Raw genomic sequence first — 19,494 nt, forward strand, 5'->3', positions numbered from 1 at the left:
ATTAAATCAAGACAATTTCTGTCTAATTGACAGGGTTAGTCTGAGTGTGAGCATAAACAACCCTGTCCTCTCTCACATGTTTCCTCCAGATGTCCGCTGTCCCTCCCGCCTCCATCGCTAGGTTAACATTGACGACATGACACCCGCTACCTGACTGTTCATTCTCTCCTCCCAACAGCTACAACAGCCTGACAGAAGTGGAGGGCTCCGAATTCCGGTCACTACGGAAACTGGAGATGCTCATGTTGCACGGCAACGACATCAGCGCAGTTCACTCTGGCGCCTTCTACAACCTGAGATCCCTGCAGGTAACACTCGTACCGTCGCCCCTGGACAGTGATGGTAACAGTCGTACCGTCGCCCCTGGTCAGTGATGGTAATGGTCGTACTGTCACCCCTGTTCAGTGCCCAGTCGAGCCGGCCTCCAAAATCAATGCACCACTAATGCATAACGTAATACTGTGGTCTTGGACTGTACACTAGCGTCCAAAAGTGTTGGGTCACCCAGACATTTTCATGTTTTCAATGAAAACTCACACTTTTAATCAACAGTTTTCAGCGGTTGCACAATTAACATAATTGCACAAGAGTAATCTAATCATCAATTAGCCTATTAACACAACTAGCTAAACAATGTACCATTAGAACGCAGCAGTGATGGTTGCTGGAAATGGGCCCCTGTACACCTATGTAGATATTCCATTCAAAATCTGCCGTTTCCAGTTAGTGATTTACCACATTAACAATGTCTGGACTGTCTTTCAGTTTAATTTAATGTTATCTTCATTGAAAAAAACTGTTATTTTCTTTAAAAAATAAGGACGTTTCTAAGTGTCCCCAAAGCTTAGCACACACACACACACACACACAGACACACACACACACACACACACACACACACACACACACACACACACACACACACACACACACACACACACACACACACACACACACACACACACACACACACACACTAATACAGGTGTTCACCTATTAAGTTTCCAGCAGCAATGGAAATTAAAAAGCGAGCATTCCCAACCCCAATACCTCCACCTTCACCCACAACCAGATCCTGAAGATGAGCTACAACAAGCTGACGGAGGTGGACGCTGGCCTGTTCCAGGGCCTGGTGGGTCTGGTTCGCCTCCACCTGGACCACAACCTCATCAGCTTCATCCAGCCCTACTCCTTCTCCGGGTTGCCTGCCCTCAAGCTGCTGCAGCTGGAGGGCAACGTGCTGCGGGACCTCCACCCCCACACCTTCATCACGCTCTCCCTGCTGGGCACCTTCTGGTCCTCAGGGCTCAGGTGAGAGTGGCTAGTCCCTTTCAGCTCCATCTCCAGTTTATCCAGAGCCTCCACACTGGATCAATGGGTTCCCTTAAGACAAATGTCCACAGTTCCACTTATCAGATCATATTTGACTGTGTTTTGAAACTTTTAAAACGTTTTAACTTAAGTACGCAAACTTATGTTTCACAGCATACGCTTTTAACCATGCAATTACAATTAGGGCATTTAGCAGACGCTTTTATTCAATGCAACTTACATCGGTTAATACACTCATTGACACACCAACGGCGGAGTCAACCACGCAAGGCGACAGCCAGCTCGTCAGGAGCAAATGGGGTGAGGTGTCTTGCTCAGGGACACCTCAACACTCAGCTAGGAGGAGCCGTTGATCGCACTAGCAACCTTCCGCTTGGCTAATCCGACCCCTGGTGGTAGAGAGATCCAGATTGCTGCACCTGGAACAAAAAACGAGTGTATTTTACGTTATTAGGGCATTATTTCATCCCGTGACCTCCATGGAGTTTTCTAGATACAGACAATAATTATTATGTCTCATTCTTCTGGTATGATGCGTACAATTCATTTTCTGTACGTTTTTATCTTTATTGAAATGCCCTCAGACACCTTCACCTCTCGGACAACCTCCTGGAGCAGCTCCCTGCGGCGGCGCTGCAGACCGCCCCAAGGCTGGAGGTCCTCTCGCTCCACGGAAACCCCTGGTCATGTGACTGCCAGCTCCGGTGGCTGCTGGACTGGAACTCCAGGCACGAGGGTAAACAGAGGCCGGTGCCCGTGAAGATGTTCCAACAAAAACCTGAATGACGCTCGCTTTAAAACAATACTATAACAATACACTGCTCTTTTTCCATGTGGCAGGAATCTGTTAAAGGAACAAGATTATAATATTGCTACAGTCAACTTTTTGTGTTTGTTTCGCTAGATGCACTTAGTATTATACACAGAATATACAAACAAAAGTCATTCTAATGCTTTTCTAACGCTGAGTATCGCTAGCTTAATCGCTGCCTACATCTGTCATTACACAGATGTGCTGTGAGTCATGACCCTTTCTGGTTGCCTCGTCACTATTTTGTGTAAAAGCTGTAACTTATTTAATCTGCTGACTGTTTGCGTAGCTTAGTCGTGAAAAAATGAATCAGCAATGGTACACCTACAGCCTTAGAATGCATAATGTGGTAAAAAACAATATTGTATGCGTGGGAACATCTGAAGTCTGACGTGTCAGTGGCCAGGAAGTTATTAATTAACTGTTTGTTCGTATCTGGGATTTATCTAACCCTGAATCTGTTGGCTTCCCATATGTTTAAATGGTTCCATTCCCAATTCATAAAACATTTCATGGCCTGCATTTAGTTACTGGGAAAGTCTCATCTTTATTTTTTCTTCTCCCTTTGATGTTCATTTCTCCCATCATAGCGATTTCTTTGAACTTTGTGCAACTCAGTCCCCAAGTCCTAGTCTCTTTCTCTCTGTCAACGTCCTTCCCTAAAATTAGCTCTTGGGTTTAACTGATAAGTCTTGTGGTTTTGACTTGAAAGGTTTTGGGCTGAGGCCCCATGTCCATGATAAGCTCCAGAAGATCCAAGCGTCTGCGTTCACTATGGGACGAGCATCGGAGCTCAACCTGGCGTCAAGCTACCCCACGACATTACACTACTAGGCTGTAGCTCGGTGTGTCTGTCAAAGGACCGAATGTTTCTTTGTTGACATATGTGTATACAGTATATATCTCTATATGATCCTCTCTCTGACCCCGCCCCCGCCGCCCCGTCCCCCCCAGGTGTGATCAAGTGCAAGAAGGAGCGTGGCGCTGCAGAGACGTGCGCCCAGTGCTCCTCCCCGCCCCTCAACGGCAGCCGGGTCCTCGACCTGACCCCAGACCAGCTGTCCTGCCAGCGTCCGACCCTGAACTCCCCTCTCAAGCGGTGGGACAGCCCCATGTGGGCGGAGGCAGAGGCGGAGCCGGACCTCCCGTACACCCGCGACCTGGAGAAACCCTTGGGCCAGCTGACCTTCGTGTTGTCGGACAGCCACGGCAACAGCGCCCACGTGCTGTGTGACGTGCAGCGGCCAGGAGAGGGTGTGGCCATGACGTGGTCGGAGCGGCCCGGTTCGCCCGGGGAGGTGTCCGTCAACGTGTCGCTGGCCACCGTCCTCCAGTGCGAGATCGACCGGGAGGCGTTGCAGAACCTGTGGCGGCTGGTGGCGTATTACTACGAGAGCCCTGCTATCCTGGAGAGGGGGGCGCCGAGGGACAACGCCAACAGCACCACCTACCAGTACGCCCAGGCCATCAATGAGAACTCCCCCTACTTCACCGACCTGAAGGGTTACCTGACGGCCGAGCCCGGCTGGCTGCTCCAGCACCGGGTCACGCTGCAGCTCAACCGGCGCCAGACCACAAACAAAAACCTGGTGATGGACTTTTCCACTCTGATCTCTGAGGTCATAAACACTCGCCCCAGGCAGGGTGACGGCCAAGGCAACATAGAGACCGCCTGGGCCCTGATTCGGCGAGGGACCGCGGGGCAGGTGCAGTCGGTTCTTGAGGGCACCAAGGCCCAACTGGAATGTGACGTCATCACCTCAGGGTCGGAGGTAAAAGTCGAGTGGATGCATCCTGACCTGTCCGTCATCGAGGGGATCGATGGTAAAAGTGAGCTGTTGGAGAGCGGGCAGCTCGTCATTCTGAACACGACCCTGGCAGACGCAGGACTCTATCACTGCATGGTCAAAACCCAAGCTGGAATCGACCTGGTCCCCATGAGGCTCACTGTCAAACAACGCTCGCTGAGTCCTACCGCCTTCAACGGGGAGAAAATGAGCGTCAAGAAGGGACAGACACTTTCTCTGCCTTGTAACGTGAGCACAGTGGAGCCCAGTAGGACAGTCTGGTACCTGCCAAAGAACCGGATTCTACTTCCAACACAACAGGCGAGAAGGGCAGAAGTGTTGGCAAACGGGACGTTGGTGGTGAAGAAGATGAGCCAAGACGAGGCGGGGGAGTACAGCTGCATGGCTTCAAACATCTACGGAGTAGACATGATCTCACACCAGGTAGAAGTCACAGAAGAGCAGAAGCCCACTGAGCAGAAGGAGGTAGGGCCGACCGTCTTAGTGAACGCTGAGGAGGAGGGCGAGGGCTCAGGGGTAGATTACCAGGAAATCAAACGCCCTTCTGCAACACAGTCTCCTAGAAGGGTTGGAACACCACAGCGGTTTCCTGGAGGGGTGATGAAAAAGAAAATAATCAAAGATCCAAAGAGAAAGCCTTACAAGCCTGTGAAGGAATTAGATCCAAATCACTGGGCAGAGATATTGGCTAAAGTCAATGCTAAAGCATACACTAACATTCCTACTATGCACACAGACTTTAGTACAAAAGGGCTGACTACTGAACTAGCTAAAACCAGTACCCCCAGACGGGCCTATACCGCCGCTCCTTCAACTACTGCTACGACCGCTGCTGCTGTAATTTTTACCACCACGTCTGTTACTACAACTGATGGCACTCATTTAATCATGCCAGACATTACAACAGAACAGACTGCTACAGAGTCCTACTCCAGTGAGAGGGAACAGACAAGGAATAAGGACCATGTTAATCCCGAAAAGGAGCACTTTAGACCAGTGGTGAGAAGGCCTTTGGTCCGGCCCAGCAGTAGTAAAGCACCACCCGTCAAAGTAGTCAATGAGAGAATCCAAGACATAACAGACAGCAGAACCAATTCCCCTGCCATAGTGGCCATGTCTCCCCCTAACCAACCGTCAGGAGGGAGGGTCGTTGGGGGGAGAATCAGAACCTCCCAGTACTCCCAAAGATGGCCCAATAGAAGGAGGCCCCCCTACAGACACAGACACCCATCAATGAGAAGACTTCATCCTCATCTGAACCAACAACCAACAACGGTTACCCAGGTGACCGCCATGACCACCACAACCACAACAACAGTACCCACAACTACAACCACAACACCCACAACCACACCCAGCACAACAACCACACCCACCACAACAACCACGGCAACGACAACAACAACCACAGCAACGACAACAACTACAACCACAGCAATGACAACAACCACATCGACTACAACAAACAAAAGGACATCGATGGCTCAAACCACCGTGAGAGACGACCCACCAGAGGATGAAGAGGATTATGATGAGGCAGTTTATGATTACAAGGACAGTGATTACTCGGATGAAAGGGAAATAGATACGATTAGTAAGAGCCCCGGTCTTGCTAAGACCACAACACCAAAAAATGAAGTTGATTCCAAAGTGGTACCTTCTTCAAGTAGATATCATCTACAAGATCCAAAAACCATTCCAGAACCAGAACCAGACAATGTGCTGCGTCCAACTGAAATGGCGGTTGGGAATCGAAACACAGACTCAAGAGCAAACGGAAGACGAGAAGAAGACACAATTCAAGAAGCGTTCAGGCCTGCAGAAGATAAGGAGAGCCAGAAAACAAGGATTGAAGAGGAAAACAAAGAGAGAGAGAAATCAAATCCTAATAGATTTCTGCAAGGCCACCACACACAGGGCACCGTCCATCAAACCAACCGCAATAGACCAACATCTCACAGTAAACCGCACAGTCCCTCACAGGAAAATGATCCTACAGTTTTACAAACAGGCACAGAAACGACAAGATTGGACCCCAGGCATAAAACAGAGGGGAGGCATACTGAAAAGCCACAAACCAAACCAAGCCAAGCATTTCCTATATCGGACCCCGTCCACCCTTGGCTTCAGCAACAAACCCAGCGAGGGGGACATGCCCCCACGCCATCAGAAGACCACAACTCAAATAGAAAACAAAGCAAAGAGAACGTGCCAAAGGAAGGTGGTCGAGTAGAAGCTAAATCAGAAGGACAAGGGAAGACTAATGCGGCTCCACCTCCTCGCTTCCCCCCATCCCCAAACTGGCCTTCCTTACATCATCATCATCATCATCATCACCATGTCCTCCATCCTTCAGGGTCAGGGCAGAGATCTTCTCCTCGGCCCCGGAAAGGTACGCTTTCCCTCTGATATGTGTTATTTTGTTCTGCAGTCCAGTGAGTGTCAGATTTCTGCTTAAGCACAAAAGCAGAATCAAGTGCGGGAGAGGAGAATGAGAAGACACAGTTGGCTGTCTACGTACAACTATGTTATTTTTTACTGAGAAATAGGAGAGAGTACGCATTTTTTTAATTGCGAATAGGAGGCCCTCAGTGTACCTGATAATAAAGGGGCAGCTGCCAAAATGTATTTCAGTCTTTTAAGTCCACTGTGCAGCCATGATCATGAAATTAATCAAAGAATATTCTGTCAGAGTGCCACGATTAGGATTGTTTTCCATTCCTAGGCCCCGGGCTGTTTCCTTTCCCCACATACCGAACCTGGTCTGGGGTGACCAACCGCCCAGAGATCACAGCAGACACAGCCAAGCCCACGGCTTCATTGAGCACTAAATCCCAACCGGCTACCTCCCCACCACCAGCATTGACTCCCAACCACTATCATCCTGGTGGTGGCGCTGGTGGATGGTCTCATCCCAACCCAGGGAGTGACACCCAAACCAGGGATTATCTCATGTACTCCAAGCTCAGGAACAGATACAGACAAGTAGGTCAAACTGGGATGTTTTGTTCTATTGTTCTCCCGTTCTTTTGTTTCAGGTTTTGGACGAGAGGTATCCATTGTCTGTTGGTAACTGCTGGATTAGAAGGATGAGGTGTGGGAACGGGATTGTGGCATTTAAAGGATAATACCTGTCAGGGTAATCAAACCATCATGAATCTCACTCAAACATCCATACCCAATTCGTCAGAATGTCTTGTTGTCCCGATTCTGCTGAAGGGCATTTAGTGCGAGCATGCTCTTGCCACAAGTGTAGACAATAGCGATACAGCACTTGTACATGTCAGTCAGTATTGAGTTTCTGAATTGTATCCTACCAGAAATAATGTCTTATCACAAAGACCAAAGTGCTGTTGCTAATATTTACGTTCATGGCAGGCGTGCTCACGCAAGGCGGTCAAACGTTGTGGTTTGTGCTAGTTATATTGGTAATGGATGTCTAAGTGAGGCCAGGAGAGACGATTTAAATGGTTTGATAACCCAGACCGGTTTGTTCCTTTCAGTAATATATCTATATACATTTTGAAATAATCAATAAGATATCTGACCAATGTTGATACCTCAGGGCCTAATGGTTCAACCTCTGTCTTTAATTGAATTCAAATCTTCTTTGTGGATGTAGGCTCAGCTGGATCGCATCGCCCAGCTGGGGAGACGGTTGACCCTCCCAATCACGCCCAAGCCCCAGCTAATCCCCCACCATCATCCCTCATCCTCTGGCAATCACAGAGCCCACATTCTACCGCTGTTCAAACCCTACCCTAACCCTATCCCCAAAACGCCGGTGCCGACACCTGCTCTGAATGTGCCTAGCACACTGAAGCCCATCCAGCCTGCCTTCCCCCCTTTGTCCTCCTCATTTGACCTGTCCCCGACCCTCTTGCCACGCCCTAACACCACCCCAGTGCTCTTTTATGGAAGTCGATGGCCCAGTATTGGAGGTTGGTTTGTTTACCATTGAGAATAGTTTAGTTTTTTTATAAAGGTGCTGACACACTGCCCCAACAAACACCAACACCAAACTTTAGATAACTGCAGAAGTTGACCAACACTGATGTTTGCTAACAAAAACCTGAATCTGACAACATTGAACGCCCCTTCAAAGGGTATTGCACATGTTGTTGGGTCAGTGTGCAAAGCACCTTAAGACGGGGTAGCAGCCAGAGTGGCCATGTCTTAAAGTGGAACTATCTTCTGACAGGACGGATCAGCTCTCGACGTCCCACTGTGGTGCCGCCTTTCCCCGGGCCGATGGACGCTGTGGGAAGCGGAGCAGGGTACAAACCCCTTATCGCCACGGCAACCATGAGTGTGTCGGCGCTCGCAGAAAGCGATGTGTACTTGCCTTGTAAGGTGAAAGGACACCCAGCACCCACCATCGCATGGACCAAGGTCTCGACGGGTAAGAAAGAACCAGTACGAGATTGGGAGGGAGGGATGTGAATCGTCATTGATCAAAATCAAAATGTTTTGCTATCCCAGGTGAACACTTTCATGCTGGATAGAGATCAAGTGATTAAGTTCAAAGTACAACTAAAGTTTGAAGCAAAGGCCAGTCAATCGAGTTTAAGTATGAAAGATACTCTTAGACACATAAAATGAAACATTCACTAACCTATTTTTAAATCGTTGACCTTGGTCTAGGAGCTAGCATCCCAGCCGGCACTCAGCAAGGACTGCGTTTCGAGGTCTTCAAGAACGGCACCTTCGTCATTAAGAACGTGCAGCTCCAGGATCGAGGCCAGTACCTCTGCACGGCACGCAACAGCTTCGGGTCGGACCGCGTTGTGATCACCTTGGCCGTCCAAACTGAGCCTCCCAAGATCCACCCTCCCACGTCCAGGGAGGTAGCGGTCTACCTGGGAAGGGACGTCCATCTCCACTGCCTCACCTCCGGCAAACCGCCTGCCAAGATCTCATGGATCCTTCCCAACAGGGCGTTGGTCCGTGATGTGGAGTCCACCCAGACCCCCCAAACCCCGGTGGCCCTGCTGCCCAATGGGACCCTTCACATCCAGTCAGCCAATTTCTCAAGCAAAGGGGACTATAAGTGCATCGCAAGCAATGCAGCGGGTGCCGACACAGTGACCTACAACCTACACATTGCTGCCCTCCCCCCGAGCATCAACGAAGACCCGTCGGAGGCCGTCCACGTCCAACCAGGTCTGGAGCAGTCTAGTTATAAAGTAACAACGCTGTTTAAACTTGAGGAGTCAAAGTAAGTAACATGTGCTGCATGTGACGTGTCCCGGTCCTGACAGGGATGAGTGTGTACGTCCACTGCTCCGCTAAAGGAGAGCCAGAGCCTGTGTTGAAGTGGACCATCCCAGGAGGGGTCCACGTTAAACCTTCCCAGTTCCTGGGGCGCAGGCTGTTTGTCTTTCCCAATGGGACGCTGTATGTGAGGAATGCCGCACTGGCTGATGGTGGGAAGTATGGGACTGATATTTCTCTTATTTTTCTTTACTTCAAAAATATGCCGTGTATGAACGCCATCTAGCTATATTTTGAATTTATTTAACCCAATTTCATTGGAACGTTTGACTAAATCAATCTATTCACGTTGCAATTGACATTTATTACAGTTATGAGTGTTCAGCAAAAAATGCAGTGGGGATTGCCAAGAGAACAGTCCAGCTTGTGGTCAGAACCGAAGCCCCAGCCTTCCCTCCACCCCCTCCTCCTACAGCCGCACTCATCCCGCGGCCGCACGAACACGATGCCATCCCACGGCCCTCCCAGCAGCACCTGGTCTCCGCCATGTACGGGTCCACGGTCTTCCTCCACTGCCCTGAGTCCACTGAATCCACAAGGGGAACCATTTGGCAGTTACCCTCCAAGACCATTATGGATCAATACAGGTCCGTGAAACCTTCATCATCGTCGTTCAAATGTTGCCTTATTTGAATGAATTTCAAAGGGGTGTTCTTGGAATATAATGTTGAATATAACTCCCTTTTTCTTTGCAGTCCTGAGAGATCCATCACTGTGTTTCGCAATGGGACTCTAAGGATCATACATCTCACAGAAATAGATCGCGGAAACTACCTGTGTCTCTTTCAGCGTCCCAACGGGGAAGACATGGAACTCTTTCAGGTCAGTCGTTAGTGATCAGCAAAATATCACTGCATACCTTGAGGACATCAACCCGGCTTTAACCACCTTCATTAACTCATTGAAAGGTTTTATGTCTGGTTAATATTGGTTTATAAGGAAATCATTGGTGTGTAAGTTCAAACCAATTTTTTTTAATTGTATTTGTGTGTTGTATCAGGTGGATGTGTTGATGACCGCTCCAAGGATAGAGCACCTGAGACCGATGCCCCATGCTACCTATGGACAGAACTTCCAGGTATCCCCTCTCCAACTTCTAAAAATAAGAATAAAAGAAAATTAAGATTGAATCCGCTCATTGAACATATTTGAATGCTATTCGATGGTCTACTTTTCTCCATTACTCTCCTTCTCCTCGTCTCCCTTCTTGTTCTTGTTCTTGTTCTACTTCTTGTTCTTGGTCTTCTTCTACTTCTTCTTCTCCTTTTTCTACATCTTCTTCTTCTTCTTCTTCTTCTTCTTCTTCTTCTCCTCCTCCTTTTCCTCTTCCTCCCAGGTTGACTGTGTAGCCTCAGGCCTCCCCAATCCAGAGGTTTCCTGGAGCCTCCCGGATGGCACAGTCATCAACAACGCCCTCCAATCGGACGACAGCGGTGTTCGCAACCGGCGTTTTGTTATCTTTGACAACGGGACGTTACTCCTCCAGCAGATGGGAAAAAAAGACGAAGGCGATTACACCTGCCATGCCAAGAACAAACTTGGCAGAGACGAGAGAAAAGTTAAAGTTACGGTTACGCCCGACGCTCCGAAGATTAGTCCGGAATCCCATTTGTTGGCGACAGCCCGGCTCGGAGAGTCGGCCAAGTTTGTCTGCCAGGCAACAGGGGAGCCAAGGCCCAGGATTCTGTGGATCTCTCCTGGCCATCACATCATATCGGTGTCCTCAGATCGGTACCAGGTCATGGAGAACGGAGTACTAGTGGTAAAGAGGGTGACCCTCGCGGATGAAGGGAAATATACGTGTATCGCACGAAACCCAATCGGAGAGGATGTAAAAAACTTCCAAATGGAGGTGGAGTCCCAGGAGCCTTCCATCAACGGAATCACAGGCAGGAGTACGTCGAGGGTCCTGGCCGTGTCCTACCAGACCACCCAGCTGGACTGCAAGGCGGAGGCCAACCCTGAACCCCGGGTGTCCTGGATCACGCCCTACAGCCAACAGCTCCCCGCACCTTACGCCGGCGGTCGCTTTCAAGTGCACCCCAACGGGAGCTTGGAGTTGAGAGGCGTGAGGAAAACCGACGAAGGGAGGTACGCGTGTGTGGCTAAAAACACCCGCGGAGAAGCCACGTTTTGGGTGGAGCTTGAGGTGGCTTCGATAGCTGAGAAGCCTAGCTTCGCCGTTCCCAACATTGAAATGGTACCGATCAAACAGGACAGCAGGGAGATAGTCCTGGAGTGCCCCGCCCGGGGTAAGCCCCACCCAGAGTTTGCTTGGATTCTACCAAACAGAACCATGCTTCCCCCCGGCAGAGCCCTGCAGCGCTTCGTCCATCACCTCGGGAACGGGACTCTGAGGATTTCCCATCCAGTTGCGAACGATAAGGGAGTGTACCGATGTGTGGCGAAGAACGTGGCAGGTCAAGCCGAGAAGCGCTACACCCTGGAAGCAGGAAGGAAGCCGGTGATCAGAGGAGTTACAGGTAAAGATGTTCTGTTGCCATTCGTTCATCCATAGTTCCGATAAACCCAGTTTGTATTTCATCTCTGCATGGCCAGGTCCATATATATCGTTAGCCTCACATCATAATTGCTTAAGACATATTTTAAAGGTCCCATGACATGAAAATCTCAATTTATGAGGTTTTCTAACATAAATATGAGTTCCCCTAGCCTGCCTATGGTCCCCCAGTGGCTAAAACTTGCGTTTGGTGTAAAACGAGCACTAGCTGTTCTGCTCGCCTTTGAAAAAACGGAGGCTCAAGCGCGCTGATTTGGAAATCTGTGCTCATGACGTCATGAGGAATCTCAGCTCCTCCCCTTACTCTGCCTGGCCCGCCCAGAGACGTTGGCCCGCCAATGAGACTCGACCGTGCGAGCGCCACATGTGTGTGTGTGAATACACACACTGTAACGCAAGTGTTTCTTGTCGGTTCTTTGACGTGTCTTGTATTTCCACAACGAGACTGTCGTGGGGGTTATCTAAGCCATGGTTGAGAAGGAATTGGGGGAAAGGAACTTTGGTTTGACTCGCTGAAGTACATGAACTGCGACATGCCGCCGGTTGCCGCGAGGCACCATCGCCCGGCAGCGGGCAGCCGGCCGCAGGCAGCGTGCGGTTCAGTCGACTTCAGGTTGATGTGAAAGTGGAAGAACCAGAGACGTCGCAGAACCCGACAAAGTCGTTTGTGATTCATAATATCGTCTGGAGGCGCACACAATATGTTATATGATATAGATATCTATGTATATGATATTATTTAGATATAGAGCTCCAGGACTGTAACGCAAGTGTTGTACACTTCCTTGTTATTTGGATAACCGTTCTGCTGTTGGTGTGATGGCGCATAACACGTCGGACTCTCGTATCTGGTATTTCTACAACGAGACTCGTATTGGGGGTTATCTCAGCCAAGGTTGAGAATGAATTGGGGGGAAGGAACTTTGGCTTTGACTCCCTCAAGAACATGAACCACGACAAGGAGGAGAAAGGGATCTTTGCCGGGCAGCGCTTATGCACCTCCGCCTCCGGCGGTGGTCCCTCAGCGGGGCTCAAGCGGGAGACATTCGCCGCCAACAATCCCTTTCTCCTCCATGTCGTGGTTCATGTTCTTGAGGGAGTCAAAGCCAAAGTTCCTTCCCCCCAATTCATTCTCAACCTTGGCTGAGATAACCCCCAATACGAGTCTCGTTGTAGAAATACCAGATACGAGAGTCCGACGTGTTATGCGCCATCACACCAACAGCAGAACGGTTATCCAAATAACAAGGAAGTGTACAACACTTGCGTTACAGTCCTGGAGCTCTATATCTAAATAATATCATATACATAGATATCTATATCATATAACATATTGTGTGCGCCTCCAGACGATATTATGAATCACAAATGACTTTGTCGGGTTCTGCGACGTCTCTGGTTCTTCCACTTTCACATCAACCTGAAGTCGACTGAACCGCGCGCTGCCTGCTGCCTGCTGCCGGCTGCCCGCTGCCGGGCGATGGTGCCTCGCGGCAACCGGCGGCATGTCGCAGTTCATGTACTTCAGCGAGTCAAATCAAAGTTCCTTTCCCCCAATTCCTTCTCAACCATGGCTCAGATAACCCCCACGACAGTCTCGTTGTGGAAATACAAGACACGTCAAAGAACCGACAAGAAACACTTGCGTTACAGTGTGTGTATTCACATTGATGTGGACGTTGAAGAACCAGGAACGTCGGAGAACCCAACGCGGTCGTTTGAGATTCATAATATCGGCTCACACAGCTTTTGGCCGTGATAATATATATTATATGATATAGATATCTGTGTAGGCTATATGATAATATTTAGATATAGAGCTCCAGGACTCCCGTGTGTTCTAGAATATTTACAGAACACGGCTAAAGGCTGTGTGCGGCTCGCCATTGCGATACATCCACTGTAAACAGAGCGCATGGTGGCTGCAAGCTGCTCAGGGCCACACCCCCACCCTCCTCCTTGACACGCCCACCGAAACAGCGCATTTGGGGGAAGCTCAATGTGCGACTGGCTCGGAGTGGCTGTAACTCTGCACCACGGCTGAATTTAGGGAACGTCTTTGAATACTGTGTTAGTTGCCCACTAATACCTATATTAAAGAATACATAAAATAGCATGTCATGGGACCTTTAAGGTTAATCTTGTATTTAGTTTAAAAAATAACTAACTCAAATAAATGACTTAGGCAGATGTTGATGATGGAATGTCAAAAGCAATCTGATTGGCTAAGGATATAGCCAATGAGCCACAGTGAATCAGCAGCGTTAGGATAGTAGTTAGTCTAGATATCACAATTTGGCTAAAATATGACTTAGGCATTATTCCTTGATATGTTACAGTCGTTTATTGTCCAATGTCCAAATGCTAAGCAAAGCGTTACCAAAGCATAACAGTGATGTTGAAAAGCATACATTGTAATTATCCAGGTGGGATGAAGATTACCTATGGCCACAGTCTGTCTCTGCCCTGTTCTGTGGACGACTGGCAGCAGGCATCCATCTCATGGACCCTACCCAACGGTCGTCTCCTGGACAAACCCCAACACACCGGCCGGCTCTCTTTCTTCGCCAACGGGACGCTCCAGCTCAGAGAGGTGGCCACGTTCGACAAGGGAACCTACGTCTGCAAAGCCTCAAACACGTTTGGCTCACACACATTGTCCTACCCGGTCACGGTGATGGTCTTCCCTCCGCGCATCACCAAGGCCCCGGCCTCGGTGACCAGGATCCATAGGGGGTCCCCGGTGACGTTAGGGTGCCTGGCTTCAGGCGTCCCCAAGCCGGAGATCTCGTGGACGCTGCCAGGGCGCACCACGTTGGTGCCCCACAGCAGGTTCACCGTTCAGGGGGGCATCCACATGATGGAAGACGGGAGTTTGGTTATACAAAACCCCATGCTGACAAACTCGGGCATTTACAAATGCAACGCGAAGAACGCCCTCGGGACAGACTTTAAGTCCACATACCTGCAGGTGATCTAAAGGAGAACGGTTGTTTCACAGTGAAGAAGCAGCACTTTTGAGATCATTGATCTTCTCTCTCTGAAACTTGTGCTGGGGACAAGCTGGCTGAACTGTGTCCACTTAACCAACTGATGGCTTTATAACAGGAAGTGTGCATTTAGCATTGAAGAGTCCTCTGTCCGCTAACGGCTGAATAAGCACATATCCCCTAATGAAATATATTTTCGATTGCAACCTGTTTTTTGTTATAAAAGTTTAAACCTTCAGTTTTGTATATATATATTTTTGACATTATTATATTATCATATTTTCGTCTCACTAGTAAGGAAATCACGTTAACTAGCTTAAGAGCTTGTTAGATTGTATTTCATACTAAGATGTTTATATGATGCTTGCATAATTGAAACCAATCAGTGTATTACAATCCACTTACTGCCACATAGGGTCATCTAGCAAACAGTAGCCTGTACTCGACAGTTCAACAGCATAAATGATCTAACCTGTCCCCCCTTTTCCACCGACAGTACCAGCTCAACTCGCCACGACTTATGCCGCGTTTCAAATGCAGGGTGCGGTACGGTCCGGTTCGCCTCAGTCCGGGAGGGAGGGGGCGGTATAGCCCAGCTCAGTTCCGAGGTCGCGTTTCCACCGCCGACAGTACCCTTTATGGTAGGCCGGATGTCGATCGCCACGGCAGCTACGTAAACATTGTGACATCATAGCAGCGAGACAGAGAGTAGCCTGCTCAAAAAAACCAATGGAAAAGTTGAACGCGACACATTAAACCGTTCCTCACTGCTCCATCAAGCTCCCTCTGCACGTCTTCCTCCCCAAGAATGCAGAGGAACGTCTCCACCTCCTTGTTCGCCCAAGCAAGCGTTTTACGCGACATGTTCATTGTAAAGAATCATACCTCGAGGCTACTGTTTGTTTGTTTTTATCCCCACGTCGCCCGGAATGACGATTCTGTCGACCAATCAACGGAGGGGGTGTGTAGCTAGAATTTTCTGGCACCCTTTCAGGCGTCTCAGTACCCCAAAGGAGGAGTACTGAAGACGAGGGCAAAACGAGTACGGCTCAGTCCGGGTCACGCCCACTTTTGGCGGTGGAAACGCAATCCGTACCGCACCTTTGCGGTACTCGCAAGTGAAGAGCGGCTACATTCCGATTGGCTGTCAGTGTTTTGCCGCTGAAACGCGTCATAGTAATTTGCATAAAGTTCAACGGTTTTCAACTTTTTTTGGACGCTCTGGTCACTCAACTTTGGCCGCTGGCAGCGTTGGTCGCTTTGGTCGCTCTTGCCCATAGAAAGTGAATGACTTCCGGCGATTTGGTACCTCAATTCGCTTCTGGTTTGGACGTACAGTTAGGCACAGGAGCGTTTCCATCTCTGTCACGGTCCACGGCAAGTTCTTGCGCACTGATCGGCCATGTTCAATAATCAATCACTATTGTTGACTGACCGTTGATGCTAGTATTTAAAGATGCCGGGTGTCGGCGGCCGAGTGTCGGGTGTCAGGCTTGCGCGTCGCGCTCATCATTATTCGTCCAGTGGCGTTGTCCTACCAAAATTGTACCGGGGGCGAAAATTGTACCGGCTACGTAATCCGCGGTCGAAAATTCCAAACCTGCCTGGCAACTGATGATCGCGTCGAACGTTGCCTGGCAACGGACGATCGCGTCGAACGATGACGTCTATTATCTAAATTAAAGTAACACAAACTAGCTAGACAACGTTACACTTTAAACACTCAGTTTACTTGCTAAATTCGATTAAACAATTAAATACAATACAAAAATAAACTAGGATACACTTTAAACACTCAGTTTACTAGCTAAATTCGATTAAACAATTAAATACAATACAAATATAAACTACGATGCACTTTAAACACTCAGTTTACTAGCTAAATTCAATACAATACAAATATAAAGTATAAACAAGTGTTATCTGTATTATGCTATTTCGTCTTGATGAGCGCAAATGTTTTTTGAAACCTGTCTGGCAACGGACAATCGCGTCGATCGATGACGTAATGTTTCGACGCAGATTACGTAGGCGGTACAATTTTCGCCCCCGATACAATTTTGGTGTGACAGCGTCAGTCAGGCCAATCAGGCCTGTTTACGCCACACAAAAGTATCACATCAGCTCTCTTGGAACCTCGATGGAGGTGAGAATAAAAAAGTATCAGGAACCAGGTACCAGGTGCCTCATTTTGGTGATCGAAACGCAAAAAAAGGCTGGCCGAATCGAGGCGAGTTGGGCAGGTACTGTCAGTGGAAAATGCCCCTTTTCCCCTGGAAGGTAAGCAGAATGATATTATCATTGAAGAAGGTATTGAAATATCAGCATCACGGTATTCAACATTCAACGTCGGTCATGTTAAACGAATGTGATGTTGTGCAACATTTACAATTATTTTTGAAATCATGTTCTAAGAAAATCTAAATAAATGTTACAATTTCATATGCTTGTTTATTATTTTAACAATTAAATCAAAGCATTGATTTGATTGAATGAGGACAAACTTAGTTTGTCTTTAAATAATTTAGATTAATTAATAATATTGTTTCAGTGCATCATTATTCATCATCAACTAATCTGTTCCGGCACACAAGAAACACAAATCATGCGATGGACTCATTACAACCTACTAACAGTCTCACAAAAGAGAAGCACATTAGCTAAGTATAATGTGGGGATTGGTAGAAAAAGTATCACAACTGTGTGTTTGAGTCATCAGTACTCCTTGTTACTGAATACCCAGATTCCTAGATATTTGTACTGAAGCAGTGGCTTTTCAGATGTTTTAACACCATGCCCACTCATAGGACACCAACACTCAAATCCCAGCTCAGGGACATCAGCACCATCAACTGTATATATGTATGGATCAATTTGTATACAAGTTGTACAATTATTTCTGATTGGCTGATCATCATGCCTGGGGATTCTACTGGTCATATTGCGATTTGAACCAATCAGAACCAACAATTGCAACCACCTGTGAATGTGCATTTCCTTGTGGGTTTGCTTCGTCCTTCAACGCATCCTTTCGTATTCTCCTGCCCAATAGGGAAGGCAGTAGCTCAGGAGGTAGAGCGGGTTCGCTGGAAGGTTGCTAGTTCAATCACCAGCTCCTCCTAGCCGAGTATCGCAGTGTCCCTGAGCAAGATGTAAATGCAATATAGGGGGCCTATAACAAAGTAACAACGTACTACCGGGCGTGTCCCTGTGTGAGTGGCTCTGCATGTGTTCGGACGTCCCCTGCTCTATTTCAGGGCTCACTTGATGCTGCAGAATGTGAAGGCTCCACTGAGGCCTCCAGACAGACGGCTCTTTGACGCACAACGGAGAAGGGACCTTTGTCTGACACAAGCGCCGGCATTGTTAAAGTCAGATCCAGTGTATCAATGTGTGTATGTGTGTGTTTGTGTGTGTGTCCGGCGTATGCATGAGAAAAAGAGACACTAAGTGTGTGTGTGTGTGTGTGTGTGTGTGTGTGTGTGTGTGTGTGTGTGTATGTGTGTGTGTGTGTGTGTTTCCACACACGCACAAACAAATCAAGACATTATTTATTTCTGTGTCTTTGAAAGAGAGATTCGAGAGTCGCTGAGAGTAACACTGCTTGTGTGTGTGTGTGTGTGTGTGTGTGTGTGTGTGTGTGTGTGTGTGTGTGTGTGTGTGTTTGTGTGTGTGCGCGTGTGTGTGTGTGCGCGTGTGTGTGAGAGTGTGCTCCATCTGAACCGGTTTCTGTCAGAGAGTGGCACCGGAGGGATATCAAAGACTAGTAGTTTCTGATGAATAAATTTCAATCATAAAATTATTCAACGCAAATTACTCCAAGAACTCAAAAGCACATTGTTAGTTGTAAGTAAGTTTGTGTATGTGTGTGTGTGTGTGTGTGTGTGTGTGTACGTGTGCGTGTGTGTATGTGTGTGTGTATGTTTGTGTGTGTGAGTTTGTGTGTGTGTGTGTGGTGGTTTGTCTGTGTGTGTGTGAACGTGTGCGTGTGTGAGTGGGGGAAAGGATTGTTGTGCACAGAGTGAATCAAAATGGAGACGTAGCAACATATTCACGGAGAACCTCAATATTCTTGTCAAAACTCACAAAGTAAGTTAATTAATTCAATCAAATTCAATTATGTACGGTATGGCCTGTTGCATGATCCTACAGGCCAGTTTTATTTAAATGTTTTTTTCATGGCATCTGCTTGTGATATATAATTTCCTAGAATAGCCACCGAAGTGAATAGATTCCGAGAACTTTGAATTTCCAGATAATTAATTTGAAATGATCACTGCTACGTTAATATATGCTTTGTTTGGAATTAATTCATGTGTGGAATGTAGGTTTTGCCTTACAATGAAAGCATTCTGTTAAATGCTTTACCAGTCACAATATCAGTACTCCAGGAAAACTGCTCTTGTATTTTTGGTTACCTGGCTTCTAAAGAGTCAAACGGGTGTGTCTCTCTCTCTCTCTCTCTCTCTCTCTCTCTCTCTCTCTCTCTCTCTCTCTCTCTCTCTCTCTTCATCTGTCTTTCTCTGTTTCTCTTCTTCTGTCTCTCTTTCTTTTTTCTTTTTCTCAGAAGAGAGGAGGAGGGGGCTGTGTGTGTGTGTGTGTGTGTGTGTGTGTGTGTGTGTGTGTGTGTGTGTGTGTGTGTGTGTGTGTGTGTGTGTGTGTGTGTGTGTGTGTGTGTGTGTGTGTGTGTGTGTGAGAGAGAGAGAAAAAGAGAGAGAGAGGGCTATAGTGTGTGTGTGTGTGTGTGTGTGTGTGTGT

At 48.0% G+C, this 19,494-nt stretch overlaps 1 protein-coding gene across 3 annotated transcripts in view; it reads left to right on the forward strand.

Moving 5' to 3' along the window:
- Positions 1-17,178, forward strand: part of si:ch211-159i8.4 (matrix-remodeling-associated protein 5) — a 27,164-nt gene extending 9,986 nt beyond the window's left edge. For 2 of the 3 annotated variants that reach the window (XM_060062144.1, XM_060062143.1), the window contains exons 4-17: positions 179-308; positions 1,073-1,311; positions 1,917-2,068; positions 3,098-6,343; positions 6,677-6,936; positions 7,574-7,892; positions 8,153-8,353; positions 8,596-9,114; positions 9,213-9,384; positions 9,537-9,812; positions 9,921-10,047; positions 10,226-10,303; positions 10,562-11,708; positions 14,173-17,178. In XM_060062144.1, coding sequence (XP_059918127.1) covers positions 179-308; positions 1,073-1,311; positions 1,917-2,068; positions 3,098-6,343; positions 6,677-6,936; positions 7,574-7,892; positions 8,153-8,353; positions 8,596-9,114; positions 9,213-9,384; positions 9,537-9,812; positions 9,921-10,047; positions 10,226-10,303; positions 10,562-11,708; positions 14,173-14,726 — 7,420 coding nt within the window. In that variant the 3' untranslated portion in view covers positions 14,727-17,178. The remainder of the gene's footprint in view (positions 1-178; positions 309-1,072; positions 1,312-1,916; positions 2,069-3,097; positions 6,344-6,676; positions 6,937-7,573; positions 7,893-8,152; positions 8,354-8,595; positions 9,115-9,212; positions 9,385-9,536; positions 9,813-9,920; positions 10,048-10,225; positions 10,304-10,561; positions 11,709-14,172) is intronic. The other variant, XR_009527597.1, reaches the window with a different exon arrangement.
- The last annotated feature ends 2,316 nt before the right edge of the window (positions 17,179-19,494 follow it).

Source organism: Gadus macrocephalus, chromosome 10, assembly GCF_031168955.1.
Source record: "Gadus macrocephalus chromosome 10, ASM3116895v1".
In the NCBI taxonomy this organism is placed as follows: Eukaryota; Metazoa; Chordata; class Actinopteri; order Gadiformes; family Gadidae; genus Gadus; species Gadus macrocephalus.